The sequence below is a fragment of the Stenella coeruleoalba genome (genome assembly GCF_951394435.1).
Source record: "Stenella coeruleoalba genome assembly, chromosome: 2".
Lineage (NCBI taxonomy): Eukaryota > Metazoa > Chordata > Mammalia > Artiodactyla > Delphinidae > Stenella > Stenella coeruleoalba.
In genome coordinates, this window is record NC_137147.1 from 72,803,994 (window position 1) to 72,822,858 (window position 18,865).

The following is an 18,865-nucleotide window of genomic DNA, read 5'->3' on the forward strand; positions in this document are numbered from 1 at the left end:
TCGACCCTGGTTTCTGCCACAGTTTGACCAGAAGCAGTTCCCCTAGCCCCCAATTCAGGCCATATTAACCAATCTCCTTTCTTCTGAGGAGACTACAGGTTGTCCTTGAATCATTGTTACCACCCCGACTAGCCTCTCCAACTCGCCTGCCCCCCAGCCCAGCTCAGTGCAGTGTAGTGGTGGACCTCACCAATGGGGAAGGGCAAAGACACTGGGACCCTAAGACCCTCTCCATCATCATTCAGCTCCACATGCTAGTTGCTGATACAAGGATCTGGGGTGATTTCAACTCCCTGTGCCACTCAGGGAACAGAAGTCAGCCTAAAAAGAGGGCCATGTCCAGGGACTTGCTGCAGGGCCCAGACAGCACAGAATCCAGGAACACCTGTCTCACTTCTTTATCTGGTTTTGGACTCTTTAGGAAGTTGACTGGCTCTGTACTGTTCCTGATGGAATGACTGGCCTCAAAGGTAGAAGTAACAGAAAAGCATATTTGGGGATGCACTAAAGGAAGGACTGCCTAGTACTGTCCACGGATGGATGTGCTGCCTCGGAGGTAGTAAATTCCCTGGTACAGGAGGATTTCAAGCAGATACAGGACAATGACCTGTAGGAATCAAGGAGGAAAGAGAATGTCCTGAGGTGACAGCAGCTGGTCTGGTGGCCAGTTAAGTACCTTCTGACTCTGATTCTTCAATTTTCGTTTTCCAGATTGGTTCCTCTAGATACAAACTCTATAAACCCTCCCATCCGCATACACGCACACACGGAGCAGAAGTGGGTCTCGCTTTATGCAACATATATGTTCTGTAAAGAAGATGCTAGGGTCAGGTCACATGAACGTTTTGCTCGCAGAACATGGCTTCACTGGTTTGGTGACTGCTCAACGCTCGAGCAAGTGCATCAACTGGGGACTGCGGACTTTCTGACACATTCGTTCAACTGTAAACAAACACCTGAATGCAACAGGAGAGCTGCCATTGATAGGAAGGAACCCTGAGAGTTTTCTGGTAATGCAAACAGTCACCCCTAATTAACCTTTTTGTAAATGTGGATTTGGCGGGGGAGGGGGGTTGCCCAAAAGGGACGCAGCCATTATAGGGCTCATTATACTGAGGATGCAGTGTTAAAACATCTAGGGCACAGGTCCTGGGGACAGAGGACCCTCAGCTCTCTAAAAGTGAGGTTTTGGTTAGGAAGCCTGTGCAACCACAGACAGACACACCTGAGGCTTGGTCCAAGTACCTTTCCTCCAAGGAGCTTTCCTCCACGTTCTCATCTCTCCTCCCAACAGGCTTTTTTACCCCTGACTTGTAGGCGGAAGTAAAGACCAAGATCAATCAAGGTCACAGGCAGGCATAGCTGAGACCAGAAGCCAAGTCTCCCTCTGCCTTCTCCACCAGCTCCCCGCTGCCCCACTGTGACCCAGACCCCATAACACTAGCCTTTCCAGGGCCCAGCATTCCCTTTGATGCGCCCAGGAGCCCAGCCAGGCCTGGGACTCGTCCTGTCCTCTGGCCATCAGAGCAGCAGCCAGGAGGAGGAAAGGCTTAGCTTCCTGGCCACCTGTTCTACATTCCCTCCCACCCACCCTAGCCTCCATCCCCAGCTCAGCGTGGAGGAGGGGCCGACAGTCCCCATCTCCGTGACCCACCCTTCCCAGCAGCCCCCATTCCCTACAGAAACCCTGCATAAAGCAAGGTTAAGAAGTTAAGGCTGAGCAGAACCTCCTGAGAGCTGGTTGAGGTCCTGACTCAAGGTGAGATCAGGTCACCTTACAGACCTGTCCCCAAAGTGCCCCAGGCAAGAGCATTCCCCACACACGAATGCACTTCCTTGGTGCTTCCCTGACACAAAGCACCAACTCAGGGTGAGACTGGGTCAGGGTCTGAGCAGCAGAGGGACCCTCACAGAATGAGCTGAGCTGGATGAAGCTGGAGCTGACGGGGTGGCAGTCACTCAGACAGGTGAGGCTCAAAAGTTGAGACTGAGCAGGGCCTCAGAGAGCTGGTTGATGTCCCGGCAGTACGGCTCCCGCTGCAGGATGAAGTCCACCTTGTGATCCTGGCCCCAAAACACCTCCAGCAGTTGGCGCCGGAGCCGCTCTGTCTCCCGCGTCTTCCGAATGCCACCACTGCCTTTCTCCTCTTCTTTTCTCCCCTGCTGCTGATTACTGTGTTCTGTGAAGCCCTTGGCAGAATGCTGCGCCTTAGAAGACCCCTGTGCCCTGCGAAGAAGCAGAGGGAACAGGAAGAACTGATGAGCATCCTCGAGGGAGGTGAGAGCCCAGTGGGCCTCCCTGCTCTCCACTCCCAGTCAACTGCCCTGCCTAGTCTGGGCTCTGGGGAGTGACCCTGAAGTTCCAGAAACTGACCACTGAGGGGCAGTATCAACCCACTACTGAAGGGAAGATGGCCTGTTCCTTTGGAACCTGGAAGGTGAAGCTGCCACTATCTAGTTCTAGTCTAATAAATTAATCACTTTATGTCCAACAGAGGGCATGCTCAATGCAGCTGGCTATAAGTAAAAGCAAGTACCTTCCAAATAACTCCGTCCAACACACTGATCAGGGAAAACAGGAAACAGGAGCTTCCCTCCCAGCCAGGAGGGTCTGAGTCAGGATTCCTTGGGCCAAGCGCAAGGCAACTTGAACTACTACAGAATAAAGCTGGCCCAGATTGAGGTCATTCTTCCCCCAATTCTCCAGGCCTGCAAGGCTCCTGCAGAGCAAAAGCTAGGGCTGCCTAGGAGAGTCTGAGGCATTACCTGACCGGCTTCTTCAGGAATTCATCCAGTGTAGGGCCATTTCGCCCCAGTGGGTCATCAGGCACCATGAAGAGGTTTCCCACGAAGGTGAAGGGCAGCAGGCTGGATGGGCACAGAGAATGTGTGGTCACAGAGGGGCTTTTGCCCACCTCCCGGACAGTTAAGACCAACACCATCAGAAGCTGCCAGCTACCATCCTTCGCAAAGCAACGTCAGCCCCTTCCCAGAGTCCTCACCCGGTGGCAGAGCAGAGCTGGTTTTAGAGAAAGGTCTGAGTCCGTGCCCTGTGCTCAGGGGAGGGCTCCCTCACCGCTCTCTAATGATTGCCATCCACTTCTCAGACTCCTCTGCCAGGTCCCGGAACTGGTCATTGGAGACAATGATCCCATCGGTCTCTTCAGCCAGCTTCACCATGAACCTGTCACGAAAACCACGGCCGCCATATTGGGACTCTCCAAGGTCCCAACCCCAAAGAGCGTTATTGACTCCCGTGACCCACTTCCGGTGATGGAGTTCTGGCCCCCTCACCTTGATCCAGCCCCCAGGTGACTGACTGCATACAGGTGCCACGGGTTAGAAAGGAAACTCATGAAAGATGAATCCATGGTGGTTCCCCAATAGCATCCCCTCAAGTCACCACAATCCTCCACTCAACAATTCGTGCCTCAATAGCATGAAACAGAAAGATCTGGCTCTGGCTCTGTCTTCTTCCACCGTGCCCCCATGAATCAGTCACAGATCCATCATGCTTCTCCTCTGAAAGGCTTTCCACTCTGCTTCCTTCTTTTCCAGTCCCACTATTACCATCTGAGCTACCTGGACATTGCAAGCATGGTACTACTGCATAGCCTCCTGATGAGGGGGTCCCCTGCCCCCAGCCACTTACCACCCTCCAGTCTCTCCTGACCTCCCCCAAGAGAATATGCTCTTCCTACACAAAAGTCTTCCAAACTTGCCCTTTATCTACCGAATATTTCCCCATGCCCAGGCCTGGCAGCCAAGGCCATCTAGAACCCAGCTCCAAGCCACTCTTATGGCCTTATCTCACCCCATACTCCCTGCTGTACTCAGCTCCTGCCAAAATCAATGATCAGATTACACCCTGTTCTTCAAACATGCCCCGTGCTGTCCGACTTCCATCTTTCTCAAACTATTCCCTCCATCTGGAAGGTACTTCCCCAACCTCACTGATGAACGGAACCACCAGGGGAACTTTAAAAAAATAAATGCCTGGGCCCCACTTTAGTAATTCTGATTCCACAGGACTGGGGTAGGACTCAGGAGGTGAGTCCTTTTTAACAGGTTTAAAACCTAGAGCTCCAACGCATCCCATGTCCTTGTCAATCAATCAACAGAAGCTCTCAAAGCTTTCTCTTCCCACAAAACCCCAGCCAGAAGGGGGATCCTTTTCCTCTCCATTCTGTACTGTTGGTTTACATTTTCTTTGGGCTCTTTGAAGTCGAGAATCAGGTCTTCCCTGATTCCCTGCATTCCTGCTTCCTTCGGCTAGTACTAAGCAGGCAGTCAGTATTTGAAAAACATTGTGGTATAGAGGGGACTAGTAATCAGGATTCGGTGTGACAGGTGTCTGGTTCTGAGTTTCTGTCTGGGAAATAAATTAAGAAGATGACATAAAAATGTATATGGTATCATATAAGGTACAAAAGGTATTTTCAAGTTAAGCATATTTTACTATTATCACATTACATCATACGTTGTTCCGCAGTATTCAGTAGGCCTGTGCTACGTGCCACTGTGTTTTTCACTGTAACTAGGCAAAATTCCAAATTCATATTGTGCTGTCTGCCTATCAGGACGTACACCACTGTACAGACATGTGCCTTCAAAATGTATTACAACTGACTCAACCTTCAGTTTTAACTGTGTCAGTGCTGGCGTGTAAAGAAGATTCCATAGCGCAGATAACCTGTGAAATCTAGACATAAAACAGAATAGCATCGGGAGAACGTGAACTTTTTGTAGAATACCATTTTCCTGTTAGGGAGTAAGAGCTAAGTGTTTGAAAAAACAAAATATATAATCACTTCAGTTTGGAAACTTGTTTTTAATTTAAAACCGAAAATCCTAGAGAATAAAGAACTTGTCACTAGTTTTTTTAAATCGGTTAGTTAGCTTTTAAAATCCGCCCATCTCCCACACTGTGTGCACACTGGGGAGGGAATGTGCCCCGTGTTTTTCAGTTAAACCAGCTAGCAGCTTTAAGTTCTCATTTTCCCTTTGCTACTTCATAGCCTTTGCCAAGAAAATTAACTACTCTGACCCTCCGTCTCCACTTCTGTACAAGAGGTAGGCCCTCTGCCACACTTGATTGGATCCATGAAAAACTAAGGAACATCACTGCCCTCCTGCCCAGCACCTTGAGTGAGACAAACACATACCTTAGCTTCTTTTGACATTCACAAGGAGGATGAATAAATGGAAGAGGACCTTGAGACAAAGAGATTAATCCACTAAGAGACTCCACAGTCAATGACTGTGCAACCTGGGACTCAAATCCAGACCTGCAAATTCTAAGACCAGTGATCTTTCACTGTCTTTTATTATACCATGTTTTGTACAGTCTTCCTATGCATGGAATGTGTTTTTTCATTTATCGTTATTTTGAACATTGATTCTGGTTTTTCCAGAAGGTTGGGGAATTTCTCTATGTGTTTGGACATCTAGGTTGTAAGAGGCATTTGTCAGCTATTCACGTCATTGGCTTTCCCATCTTTCCATTAAACCAGTATTTTCTAGACAGTAAGGCACTGTATAAATATGAGGCATCCTTTAGTTTGATGAGTGAAAAGTGAAGGATGAGTGGACAAACAGAGCTGTCCACCATCCATCTCATCCTGCCTGCGGGGCAGGTTTACCTCCCCAGTCATAGGGGCACGCGGAGGAGAACTGACCCTTGTCCCACGACTCAGGCTTACAGACAGTGTGAAGGGTCAGGAGCTTCTGTCTCTCCCTCAGTCTCCCACTTGGCTCCCTGAATGTCCAGCCTGTGACCAAGAAAGAAGCAAGTACCTGTCGTCATAGGAAGAGATCCTCTTGCCATCCAAGACCCGGGAGGGAGTGAGGGAGAGCAGGCTGAGGGAATGCAGCTTGCGCAGGAAGTGACTCTCTAGAGAAAGAGGAGCAGAATGGGGTTATCCTCAAGGTGGAAGCAGGGCCCATCCCCGGACACAAAAGACCAGTCCCAACTCACCTCTGACCTTGGAGTCCCTACTGAAACGCCACTGAGGCACAAACACAGTTATGTCGCGGTGGCCACGGTCCCAGAAGTACTGCACAGCAATGGCAATGCCCCGGCTGGAGAAGTAGTGCTGGAGGCCATGCCTGCAGTGGAAAGGGGTCAGCATTCTGGGACCCCCAGGGGGGCCTGGCAGCCTGGCTGTACTGCCCCCCACTTCGCACATATCCCCAAGGTGAATGCAACTGCCCATCTCGTCATCTCATCCCCCTCCCCAGGACGCTCAGCCCCACCAGGTACTCACACCATGGCCACGTTGCTGCCATCGATGACAATATGGCGAAGGTCTGGCTTGCCTGGCACATTGGCAAGGCACAGGGTGAAAGGGTCCTGGAGGGCCTCCTGGAAACGCTGTGTGCCAGTCACCAAATTACCCCCCTGGGTGCCTCGTTTCCACGGAGACCCCCGACCTCGAGCCACGACCTGCTGCTTGTCTGCCCTGTCTCCTCTGTCCCCTCGATCTCCGCAGTGCCAAGGGGGTTCAGGCGCCGGTGGGGGGCTGGGCACTCTTGGAGGTGAGGCTTCCCCATTATGGAGCCGCTGCAGGAGGGAGGCTCCCCGGGGCTGGGCTGCCTTCTGACAGGGGCCCTGGGTGCCAGGAGGGGCGCCCTGGACCCAGAACCTTCCTCTTTCCTGAGGCACCCCCTCCTTCCCCAGGGCCTTCCCTTTCAGAGGCACTGCCTGCCCTGCCTCTCCTCCTCCTGACTGTGGCCTGAAGGCCACTTGTCTCTCCGAGGCCTCTTCCCCGGGCCACTCCTTCCACCCCAAATCCATCTCCCTGGGACCACCGTGCTTTGTCCCCTCCTTCTCCATAGCACATCTCTCTCCCCGTGACTCCTGCCACCCTGCAGGTCCTGTGTCCAGAGACTCCCTGCTGTCACTCAGGGGACTCCTGACTCCCTGGTGCTGAGCACCCAGCAGACCTGGGCTCCCCCACTCCCAGGACGGGAATGCTTGGGGCCCCTGCCCCCTGGATGCCTCTTGCACCAGGCTCAGCAGTTCTTCCTGGACAGCAAGGGGCAGCTGCAGCAGGGCCTCTGTGTGGGCATCCCCCCGGGACTGCAGCAGAGAAGAGAATTCTCTCAGCACTCCAGCACACTGGGAGGCTCCAGGGGATGGCCCCAGCCGAAAGTCCCAGCTCAGCCGCTCCACCAGCTCCTCCACTCGGCTCTGGACCATGACAAAGGCCTCGGTCAGGCCGCTGACCATCAGCGAGCCGGGCGCCCCCGGCACCAGGTGGGCTGATGTGCTCCAAGTCAGGCAATCAAGGAAGAAGCCCTGGGCTCCCAGAAAGATGCAGTGCAGTTTGGGTGGGTAATGAATTTCATTCTGTAGCTCTGGGCTGCAGAGACCCTTCAGGTACTCCTGGGGGAAAAGGTGGGGAGGGGAGGTAGGAAAAAAAAAAAGAGACTGCTGGAATCCTAAGTGGCCCAATAGCTCCTTCGGGGCCGCTGCTCTCCTCTGAGCTCCAGGATGCCTGAGGAGAGCTATGGAGCCCTACAGATCCTGAAAAACGTGGTGGTTACGAGGGGAGCGAGAAACTCACTTCTTTGCCTTTTCAGTTGACAGCCCGTGGCTGAATTTCCATTTAGAACTTGCCTCAACTTAAGAAACTGTTATAATTAATTGGTTAAAAGGCTGTCTCTTCTAAACATTTATGTGTGTGTATGCGTGTTGTATATTTCCATCATAACAATCATCATTGACAACTTTTACCGAACTCACGCTTTACATGCTTTATCTAAGTCACAATAAGTTCAGTGAGGTGGGTACTGTTATTATTCACATTTTATAGATAAGGAAACAAACTAGGACCACAAGGATGGTATTTGGTCGTGCCTTACTGTAAGTCCTGACTAACTCCAAAGGAATCAGTGTGGCCTCCCACCCCACAGTGAATTCCTTGGTGGAGCCTGCCTGCCCAACCAAATTATCTCTTCTCCCCCAAAGAGTAAAAACTGATTTGAACTGAGTCACTAATCTCCAAGCCCTGGCAGAATCTGGGTCATCGCAGCAGAAATGAAACCAAAACTCTTGACAAATAGAGAGTTTGGAAGTTCCTCAAAGCTCAGGGCCAGTGAGACAAGCAAAGAGTGGAGATCCTCCCCAGCCCCTCCTCTCTTCTGCCTCCTCGGGGGAGGGAGTCATTGTTTTCCCAGAAGGGTCAGGGAGAGGTGTTCACCTTGGCTCTGCTGGCGTTCTCCTTGGGGCCCTCCAGCTGCAGCCAGATGTGAGGGTTCTCAGGACAGTCCTTCGGGAGGACGCTCATCCCCACCCTGAAGATGCGCTCCACATAGGGTTGCTGTTCCCGCACCTTGTCCTCAGCCTCCGCAGACACCGCAAAACGGTCAGGGGACGGGGAGCCAGCCCCCCAGGTAGGCATGGCTCCTTGGCCGCCCAGCCCTGGAAGGAGGGAAAGCAGTTCAGAGCCTCAATGTCCCCTCAACCCAAATTTGGTCTCCTGGCCTACACCAGCTATCAACAGGTCGCACCTAGTTACCAAACTGGTAAACCCAAGAGGTAACCAGCACTTCAGTACAGCCTGGGGATAGGGAGGGAATGTCAGATTATCTGGACACAAGGGCCTTCTCTCCGGAGACAAGTCATGGATAAACAAGGAAGGCTGTCTCTCTGGGATGGGTGTGTGGCCTTTGGAAAATGACCACAGCCCTGAGCAGGAAGCGGGGGCGGGGCGGCGGGGGGGGGGGAGGTCCAGCTGGGTCTGGAGGCCAGAAGGAGGGGACAGGTGACGAAAGAGTCCCTCTCCTCCGGGTCTCTGCAATCTCCGAGTCCAAGACGGCCTCTTAAAGATGAATCCTCACCAGGGCTTGAACTGGGCTGTCCTCTGGGTCCCTTGTCAGCCATTTCCAAGGTTCTAGCCACTCCCACCCCTCCCCCTTCCTCCGCAGTCTGCTACACCCCCCGGTCGGGCCACGAGCCCCACGCGGGGCCCAGGGGTCGGACCGGGCCCCGCCCATAGCCGCTGGCGGCTGCCGCCCTCCGACTGCGCTCTGCACTGCGGCCTCTGGCTCCCGCGGCCCGGGCGCGGGGGAGAGCGCGCCTACCCGCCTCGCCGCCCGCTGCGGCCTCAGTCCCGCCGGCGCCGCTCGGTGCCCGCCGGCCCCAGCTTCGCCCGCGCCCCCGGCCCAGGGAAGAAAGGCGGGGGGCCCGAATCTGGGCGGGCCTTCCCGATTCCTCACCCAACGGGGACCTCTCTTCCCCACATCACGAACAGTTTTTTGAGTCACTTCCTGGCCGGGGGCGGAGTCAGCTGGGCCCCTCCCGGGGCTGGGCCTGCACCGAGCCCCGGCGCGCGCCCGCCCCCGCCAGCTGCAGGCTGCTCTCCGCCGGCGGCCGGAGCCTCGGCCCGGGCCCAGGCCCCAGCCGGGTCCCCGCCCCCGGCCCCGCCCACAGCCTACTCGTCCCCCCACCCCGGCCCCGCCCTCTCGCCCGCTCTTGCTCCAAGCCTGCGGGTCACGTCTCCGCGCTCTTCTGAGTTTTCAATCGCTCCACGGAGTTGTTTCTCAGGAATGAGGAACCACTTCATGGAGAGATGGAGGTGAAGAGCGCCTTAAACGGACTAATGCAGTCCCTTCGGATGAAGATATAGAAGACCAAGGAAAGAAAGAGACGGGCCCAGGGTCACAGGACAGTGACACTGTTGGGCCAAGCACTTTCCACCAAAACAATTGCAGGGAAAACACAAGGACACTCCCTTTTTTCCAACGGTGGAAAAGATGCTGCTAAGAGGGCTGCTGACTTGCGACGGATTTTGAAGAGGGGAGGAGTGAGGGGAGGAGCTGTAGGAGCTGTCTCACACATACGCACACACTCACACACATACACATACAAGAATTCACAGTCTCACACAGACACCCATGTTCTCTGTCGTCCCAGTTCCAGCCTTCAGTGCTCTCGGGAGGGGCTGCCCTGGGGTTTTGGCTGTAGCCCTCCTGTATGGCTGCCTCATTTCTCCTCTCCCTCCCAGAGCCCAGCTGCTGTCATTTTGTGCCCTGCCGAGGAGGCAGGAACTGCAGTGACAGCAGGAGTAGGAGGCAGGAACTGCAGTGACAGCAGGAGTGAGAGGCAGGACAGAGTCGTGGGGCACAGAGAGGGATGGAGAGGGAGATGCCAAGACCAGGTGACCATGAGTCCCAGAGAGGGCTGAGAAGCAGCGTGAGGGGTGGTGAGAGCCTGGAGGAGAGGTGGACAAAACCAAGGAGCAAACAGAGAAGGCTTGTGGGTCACAGAGCCACTCAACCATGCTGGGAGCAAAGCGACACTGGCCACCAGGTCCCTCACTCAGCCCTTGGCTGACCTTGGCCCTGACACTTATGGCCCTGAGGACAGGGTGGGCCCAGGAGGGGACAGAGCCAGTCCTCCTGGAAGGTGAGTGCCTGGTGGTCTGTGAGCCCAGCCGAGCTGCGGCAGGGGGGCCAGGGGGAGCAGCCCTGGGAGAGGCACCCCCTGGAAGAGTGGCATTTGCTGCAGTCCGAAGCCACCACCACGAGCCAGCAGGAGAGATCGGCAATGGCACCAGTGGAGCCATATACTTCGACCAGGTAATCCCTCTACCCTGCAAAGACCTGGAATCACTGTCCAAACCCACTCTGCTGCTAAGGAAACAGCCCTGCTGTGGCCAGTTGCCCCCAAGCCTTCTTCCCGTCTCCCTTCCCTTCATTCCCACCACACCCTCCTTGCCCTTTCTCACCATTGCTTTTGAATCCGTGCATCCCTCCTGTTTGGTCTACTTGCCACCCCTTCCTTTCCTTACTCACTGCCCCTTCCCCCTAATCCTGGTTTCCCCTAGCCCCAGGCATCCCCAAGCCCCACTCAGTAGGGTCGCTTCTCACAGGTCCTGGTGAACGAGGGCGGTGGCTTTGACCGGGCCTCAGGCTCCTTCGTGGCCCCCGTCCGGGGCGTCTACAGCTTCCGGTTCCATGTGGTGAAGGTGTACAACCGCCAGACTGTCCAGGTGACCTGAACCCTAGGCCCTGTCCCATCCCCAGCTCAGGAGGGGAAGGGAAGGGGGAAATAAGTGGAGCCCAGGGGATCCGCAGGCAGACCTCCATTGGCCTGCATCCTGGGGGGTCAGGAGCAAGGCGGGAAAGGGCCCGCCTAGCAGAGACTGTGAAGGAGGCACAGAGTGCAACACCGGCCACCTCTCAGCCCTCCCAGGAGGGTGCTCTGAGCCTCAGGTTCCCAGGTTCCAGAGTGTCCCTCTGGGGCTGCAGAGAAGGAAGGAAGCCCTCAGGAAAGTGGGGGTCCCGGGACAAGGACTAGGGAGAGGTGCTAACTGGGCTTCCCTCCCCAGGTAAGCCTGATGCTGAACACATGGCCTGTCATCTCGGCCTTTGCCAACGACCCAGACGTGACCCGGGAGGCAGCCACCAGCTCTGTGCTACTGCCCCTGGACCCTGGGGACCGGGTATCTCTGCGCCTGCGTCGAGGGAACCTGCTGGGTGGCTGGAAATATTCAAGCTTCTCTGGCTTCCTCATTTTCCCACTCTGAGGACTCAAGCCTTTCAAGGAAGGAAATCTAGCCCCTGACCCCTGCCCTCTGCCCTCTCCTGCCCCAGAAGTAGCATCTTCAGGGCAGGAGAGAGACTCCCTCTGGCTGCCTTTATTATTCCACGTCCTTGCATGGGACCCTGTACCAAACATCCAAGGTGAAGAGTAGAGCTCTGGTGTCTCGGGACCTGCCCCTCTTAACCTGCCCCTCACAGTTGCCTCTCACTGCATCTCTTTCTGCCTGCAGCCCTAGGATCAGGGCAGGGTTTGGCAGGTAGGGAGGCCTGTGCTACTTTGCAGACTCTGCTCCTCCTGTCCCCCCAACTCCAACCCAGCTTCCTGCTCAGTGCTATTGGGGAACAGGTGGTACAGGTGAGCCTGACAGGCCCCTACAGGGGACCAGATGGACCAGCCTCAGCATACCCAGCAGGCTCCTTCCTGTGAGGAGTGCCAGCATCACAGATCTCGGCCAGCACAGTCAGAAGCTGAGCCAGCACTGTGTGGACTAGAGCAGGAGGGAGACTCAGCCAGTAGCAGAACTGTGGGGAGGGCCACAGAGCAGCCCAGAGCCTGTGGCTGGTGCGGCAGGAAGGGGGCATGCACCCAGCCTGAACACGGTATACATTTTTCACGTACATTGGGGCAGCCAGCCGACGGTGAACCCAGCATCTATTTGTGGAAGATCCCAGATGGACTCTGGCCCTCATCTCCCCACCCAAGACATGGGTGTGTATGTTTGCTTTGGCCGAGAGTGGGTATACAAAGGTTCCTTTGGCAGCTGGAGGTGGAGGTAGGTCACATGTGGGCAATTGTAGATCTCCAGGCATGGAACACATCAATGACCGTGGCCCCCTCCTAGAACTGCTCCACCTTTGTAGTCTCAAGTTCAATCACTTCATGCTCTGACCACCACCTCCTTCCTCCCAGCTCTCTCAGGGACCTTCACTGTACCTGTCCCACACTATCCCACAACCTCTCTTCTTTCTCCTGATTTGTGCTGTCTTATCCTCCTCCTTAAAATTCCTTGGATTCCATAATTCATCCTTTCAACCACTCTCCTGCCAGTATTATAAACTGTGTCTCACCTCTCTGTCCCATTGGCCCAGCATGGATGAATCTATCAATAAAGTAATTAGAGAATGATGCTCAGTGAGACCCTATAGGATCACTAAAGAGAGAACACGACATTACAACTGGGTTCAGGGGTTACAGGATACAAGCAGGTATGCTGTAGGGAAAATAAATGTAAAACTGTATGTCAGAGTCAAATAAAAAAGGATTTGGTAGTGCCTGAGTTAAATAGGAAATACCAATTGTGAATTTGTGGTTTTCAAAAGAAATAACTTTTTCAAATTTTGTCACTAAAGCGGCATAGAAACAACATCAGGAAAAAATCTGATATGCATTCTTAGCACCTGAAGCTTTGCCTCAGATATTATTCTCCTTTAAAAGGACTCAAGGTCCCTTGGAGAATAGCTCCATGTCATAAATAACTCTAGGCCTGGAACCTATTGGTGAAGACAAAAAGCAAAGATGCTTTCTTAAATGTAGGGTAGAGCTGAGAAGGCAAAGGAACCAATCTTAATAGGCTTCCACAAATTGACATTCTGTGACAATTTGATAATCAAAAGGAAAATAATATTGTTAATTGGAACAAGGTGAATTTTTAAAATCCACAACTCTGTTGTGATTTTCAAAAAGGAAGAAGTAACTATACAATGTACAAAAATGTAGTTAGTCTACTGAGCGAAGAAGTATGACTATAATAGGATATTTTTAGTTAATTTTGATAAGTAGAAGAGTATAAGTAGAGCAGATATTATATCTATGCATAAGGTGCATTTATTTTTCTTTATCTGCATAAGTAGGGAGGGGTGGATCCAGAGAGCTCTCAGTAATTCCAGAAAACGTTGGAACTGTACCAAAAATGAAAGAGACTGATTGGCACCATCTGGTCATATATTACAACTAGGAAGAAAGAAGCTCCCACAGTGTGTTACATGAACATGAATTAGGCAAACGTCCAAAAGATAACTGCTCACTGCTCAAACATGATCCTTCATTTCTTGGGAAAGGGGGCCTCTCTACTACCCTACTAATTATAATGAGATTACAGGAACAGTAAAACCCAAAATAATAATGGCTTAAACAAGGTGGCAGATTATTTCTGTCTCACATAGAAGAATCTGCAAATAAAGACTGCAGGGTTGGATGGCAGTTTTATGATCGCCACAGCCCAGTTTCCTTTCTTGCTGTTCTACCACCTTTAGCATATCACCTCCTGACCCAAGATAGCTCCTTGAGCTCCAGCCATTACTTCACCCTTACAGTCCCAGAAAGGAGGAAGGAAGGGCACACCCATTTCCTTTTAAAGAAGCTTTCTGAGAGGCACCTCCAACAGTTCTGTTTGCATCTCATTGGCTAGAATTTAGTCATATCTAGCCACACCAGGCAAGGGAGAGAGGCTAGGGAATAGAGTCTTTATTCCAGGCAGCTATGCCCAGCTAAAAGTCAGGAGTTATATAATAAGGAAGAAGAGGAGACTGGATACTGGGGAAAACAACAATATTGGGGAAGTTTGTAAAAATGAAAATGAGCTAGATAAATTTGTAAATAATGTCAGTAAAGTTATTGTATTAGTTTTTCTATTGCTGTGTAATAATTACCACAAAGTAGTGTCTTAACACAACTTTGACCTATTTATTATCTCAGTTTCTGTAGGTCTGAAGTCCAGCAGAGCATGACTGGATTCTCTCCTCAGGGTTTCATTAGGTCAAAAGAAAGGTGTAGGAAGGGCTGCCTTCCTTACTGAAGTAGAAGAATCCACTCCCAAGCTCATTCAGAATTCAGTTCCTTATGGTTGTAGGATTGAGGTTCCTTGCCATCAATCTCCGGGCCAAAAACGTCAGGCCAGGTCCTTCTCACAGTTTGAACCTCTCTGACCTACCCTTCTGTCACGTCTCTGACCTTAAAAATTCTCTGATTTTAAGGGTTCTTGTGATTAGATTGGGCCCACACAGATAATCCAGGATAAGCTCTCTATTTTAGGGCCCATAACTTTAATTACGTAGAAAATGTCCCTTTACCGTTAAACATAAGAGGTTTGGGCATGGACATCTCTGGGACATCTGCATATCATAGTCGTTAAACTTAAAGATGACATCGTTTAAAGAAAAGGCATCCAGTTACAATACACTAATCCATGGGAAAAGTGTGGACTTGAAAAGTTCCAGTGATATATAAGGTAAGCACTGGCTCAGATTTTCATCATCTTAGAAGGTAAAGTGTTTCCCAGGTCCCAACCAAGAATTCATTGATTAATAATTCAAAACTTCATCTGCACTGAGATATATTCTTCTTTTGGATATCCAAATTCAAAAATTGGTCTGAACTGAGATAGTGTCCTTCTCTTGGGTCTACAAACCCATTTTTATAATGAGTATAAGAGTAGGTGTAAAAAAATTTATAATCCTTGTAAGACGTGTGTGAAAAATTTTATAATCCTTGTAAGACGTGTGTGCTTTACCAAAATACTTGATGCTTTTAGAGGAGCTGACATATGATACTGATGATTTGATTGAAATGTATAGGAAGATTTAAGTTTGCAATCAATGTTTAAATAATTTGATTTGTAAAATGTGTAGATTTTGACTTGGTTATATAGTGTTTAAATGTTGAGACAGTTTTTTGCTTAAGTAGATTTATGAAGTAAATAAATTAAACAATAAATAAAGCACAGATGGTGGCTAGTGTTCCTCTCCAGGCACGAAAATCTCCTAGGACTCTAAGGATGCTAAGAATAGAATCCAACTGTCTGCCTTCCCTACACCCACGCCCTGGTAGCTGATTGCTACAAAGTCCTGCTGAAGGATATGCTGTGTATCTAAATCCAGGGTCTCCAGCCACCCCTGGAGCAATTCTCCAAGCAATTCTGTGGTTTCCTTTGTCAGCTTCTTTCCTCATCTTCCCCCAATCCAGCTGAAGGCTTCTGTTCTCTCCTTAAAACTTTTACTCCTCCAACTGCCCCCCGCTGCCAGCAGCAGACTCTTCACCTTCTACTTCACTGAGAAAGCAGAAACCCCAGGAGGAACCCTTCCCACCAGCGCATCCGAAAACTCACCTTCCTTATCTCTCCTTCCTGTCTGGCTCAGTAGAAATCGTGTCCTTTCTGTCAAGGCGGCTATCTTCATCCACCAGTCTTGGATTCCATTTCCTGGAAACATACTCTTTTCTTTGCCTCTCCTCCCTCCTGTATGTTCAGTGTCTCCCTCCCTACTCACTCCTTCTGTTTAGCAGTTAAATAGACTCAAGTCTCTTAAGTCTAAAACAAAAAACAGATGGATATGGAAACAGTGGTAGATATATGGTTACCCTCAGCTTTATATGCTGGTTAGCGTCACCTCTCCTCCCCTTTAGAGCCAAATATCTATGCTTACCAGTTGCTCACCCCTTAAGTCAACTGTAGCCTCTGCTACCCCACCTAAACTGCCCTCAAGCTAATCACTCACAACTTCTTCGTCACTAATGTCACTATCATCTAGTCTTCTGTCACTCAGGCTCTCCCTAACATTTCACCCTGTCGGCCACACCCTCCTTCTAGAAGCACTCCCTGCCCTCATTTCCCTGACTGTGCACATGCTCTGGGCTCTGCTTCCACCTGTCTGCTGAGGCCACTTTCTTTTTCAGCCTCCTGTACCTCTCTGCCCATCTCCTAAATGTCAGTTTCCCTCAAGGTTCTGCCCTAGGATTCCTTTCATCCTGACACACTCTCAAAAGCCTGAATCTCCATCCATATGCTGACAACTTCCACATTTTTTATCTCTATCCAGGACCTCCCTCCCAAATGTCAGATTCCTACTTTGCCTAGCCCACCTTAAAGTCAACCTGCTAAAATTAGAGTCTTTCCTCCCGAAATCTGTTTTCTCCCTTATTCTCTGTGTCTAAAAGTGGAACGTCCCTGTTGCCCTAACCAAACGCCAGCCATGTTCCTCGATTCCTCCCTCTCCCATAACCCCCATAAATCAGTTCCATCCATTGTTTTCCATCCATCTGGCTGCCAATATCTCAGAGTTCTACGAAAGCTTCCTAATTGGCCCCTTGGCCTCCAGTTTTGCTTCTCTGAGTCCATTCTCCACACAGGGGTTGCCAGAGTGGCAACTTCACTGCCTAAAGCCCTTTAGGGTATTGTGGGGAAGGCAGAGGGTCTAGGATTAAATCCGTATTGCTTAACGTGGTTTTTTTTTTTTAGGTCCTTTGCAATCCAGCTGCTGCGATCTCCCCTGATTCATTTTTCACCGTCTATGGGAACATGAAAACTTACAAAATAGCACTATTTATTAGCTGAGGGAAAATGGTACCCCCTTGTGAGTTGCGGGACCCATAGCTGGTGTATTAACTTAAGGATATGCAGATTATGATCTGCTGAATGCGGAAGCACAGGCCACCACATGGGGTCAGGAGGTAGCTCCCTCGGTTCCCCATCTGGGGAAGTAAGAACCCTGTAGTCATTTTGATTGAAGGTGTAGCACACTCACACAAAGGAAGTAAAGTTTAAAGATTTATTACTTACAGACCCCAGAAACCAGGAGGGGGGAAAGGGAAGCAGTGAGCCAGGAGAAGGGCAGTCCTCTGTCCCAGTTCACGTGTGAGCAGGATAGCAAGAACCTATTATGTGTAAGCTGGTTGGGGTGCAGGTCACTAACTTTACCCGGACTCAACTATAAGTGGTCATTTCAAAGGGCGCCCCAGGAAAAGCAAGTGAGAATTTGGGGCAGGAGTCCTAAACTCAGGTCCTTATCTAAATGTCCAGACTCTGGGTGTGAGCAGGGTCATTGTACTGTAAAATGCCTAAGCGGCAACTCAAAATAGAGATTTTCTCATTATAGCTCAGAAAACGAGGGCATGGCATTCGCGTCAAAATTTATCAGGGCCAACAGAATTGTTCTTGGACCCAACTGAGGTAAACCAGGCTCTGTTTTAGTTTGTAAATCATCTTAATCTGGACCAAACTGAAATGGAGAAATCTTAATATACAGTATACTAATGTATATTAATATCATACATTAATAAAGGATAGAGAGGCCATAGATTAGTGGGGAGAAAGTAACTCTAGCAACAAAGTGAATATACTCGCATGAGAAGGAGTGAGCATAGCGGTGAAGGTGGTGGGCACTGGAGCCTCTCACTTAGTAGCTGCATGTGACCTTCAGCAAATAACTCAAACTCCCCCTGCCTCATTTTCTTCCTCTAGACAATGAAGAGAAACATGGTATATATCCCACAGCGTTGGAAAGCACAGAGCAAGTACCCACTATATGTAAGTTACTGTTACCATATGAATTAGGAAACAAGTTAAAACTGGTACATGTCCCAAGGATTCTTGGACGATCTTTAAAACGTGGGTAGGTCCTTAATCCATTTTGAGTTTATTTTTGTGTATGGTGCTAGGAAGTGTTCTAATTTCATTCTTTTACATGCAGCTGTCCAGTTTTCCCAGCACCACTATTGAAGAGGCTGTCTTTTCTCCACTGTATACTCTTGCCTCCTTTATCAAAGATAAAGTGACCATATGTGCATGGGTTTATCTCTGGGCTTTCTATCCTGTTCCATTGATCTATATTTCTGTTTCTGTGTCAGTACCATACTGTCTTGATTACTGTAGCTTGGTAGTATAGTCTGAAGTCCGGGAGCCTGATTCCACCAGCTCCGTTTTTCTTTCTCAAGATTGCTTTGGCAATTCGGGGTCTTTTGTGTTTCCATACAAATTGTACAATTTTTTGTTCTAGTTCTGTGAAAAATGCCAGTGGTAGTTTGATAGGGATTGCATTGAATCTGTAGATTGCTTTGGGTAGTAGAGTCATTTTCACAATGTTGATTCTTCCAACCCAAGAACATGGTATATCTCTCCATCTGTTTGTATCACCTCTAACTTGAGGACACGGGGAGGGGGAAGGGTAACCTGGGACGAAGTGAGAGAGTAACATGAACATATATACACTACCAAATGTAAAATAGCTCGTGGGAAGCAGCTGCATAGCACAGGGAGATCAGCTCGGTGTTTTGCAACCACCTAGAGTGGTGGGATAGGGAGGGTGGGAGGGAGACACAAGAGGGAGGGGATACGGGGATATATATATATATATGCATATAGCTGATTCACTTTGTTATACAGCAGTAACTAACATAACGCTGCAAAGCAATTGTACTCCAATAAAGATGTTAAAAAAAAAAAGTGAGTAGGATTTTTGTTTTGTTTTATTGTAGCCATTTACCTGTTATAATGCTGCTTTCTTTCAGGTGTGTTCACTTCTACCCAGAAACACAAGGACATCA

The 18,865-nt window shown here is 50.4% G+C and overlaps 2 protein-coding genes across 6 annotated transcripts; one reads left to right on the forward strand and one right to left on the reverse strand.

Moving 5' to 3' along the window:
* Positions 1-1,634: 1,634 nt before the first annotated feature.
* Positions 1,635-18,834, reverse strand: KHNYN (KH and NYN domain containing). 5 transcript variants are annotated; one of them, XM_079913982.1, is made up of 8 exons: positions 18,805-18,834; positions 8,205-8,425; positions 6,267-7,387; positions 5,978-6,108; positions 5,797-5,893; positions 3,077-3,184; positions 2,767-2,868; positions 1,635-2,227 (listed from the first exon to the last, which is right to left on the reverse strand). In XM_079913982.1, the coding sequence occupies exons 2-8, from the start codon at positions 8,403-8,405 to the stop codon at positions 1,975-1,977; spliced, it is 2,013 nt and encodes a 670-aa protein (XP_079770108.1). In that variant the 5' UTR covers positions 8,406-8,425; positions 18,805-18,834; the 3' UTR covers positions 1,635-1,974. The 5 variants fall into 5 exon arrangements, with proteins under 5 accessions (XP_079770108.1, XP_079770106.1, XP_079770105.1 ...); XM_079913980.1 differs by lacking the exon at positions 18,805-18,834 and adding an exon at positions 9,223-9,429; XM_079913979.1 differs by lacking the exon at positions 18,805-18,834 and adding an exon at positions 9,088-9,429.
* Positions 9,433-15,549, forward strand: CBLN3 (cerebellin 3 precursor). Its single transcript, XM_079913983.1, has 3 exons — positions 9,433-10,584; positions 10,878-10,997; positions 11,337-15,549. Exons 1-3 carry the CDS (start codon positions 10,285-10,287, stop codon positions 11,532-11,534), a joined length of 618 nt encoding a protein of 205 aa, XP_079770109.1. The 5' UTR covers positions 9,433-10,284; the 3' UTR covers positions 11,535-15,549.
* Positions 18,835-18,865: the final 31 nt, after the last annotated feature.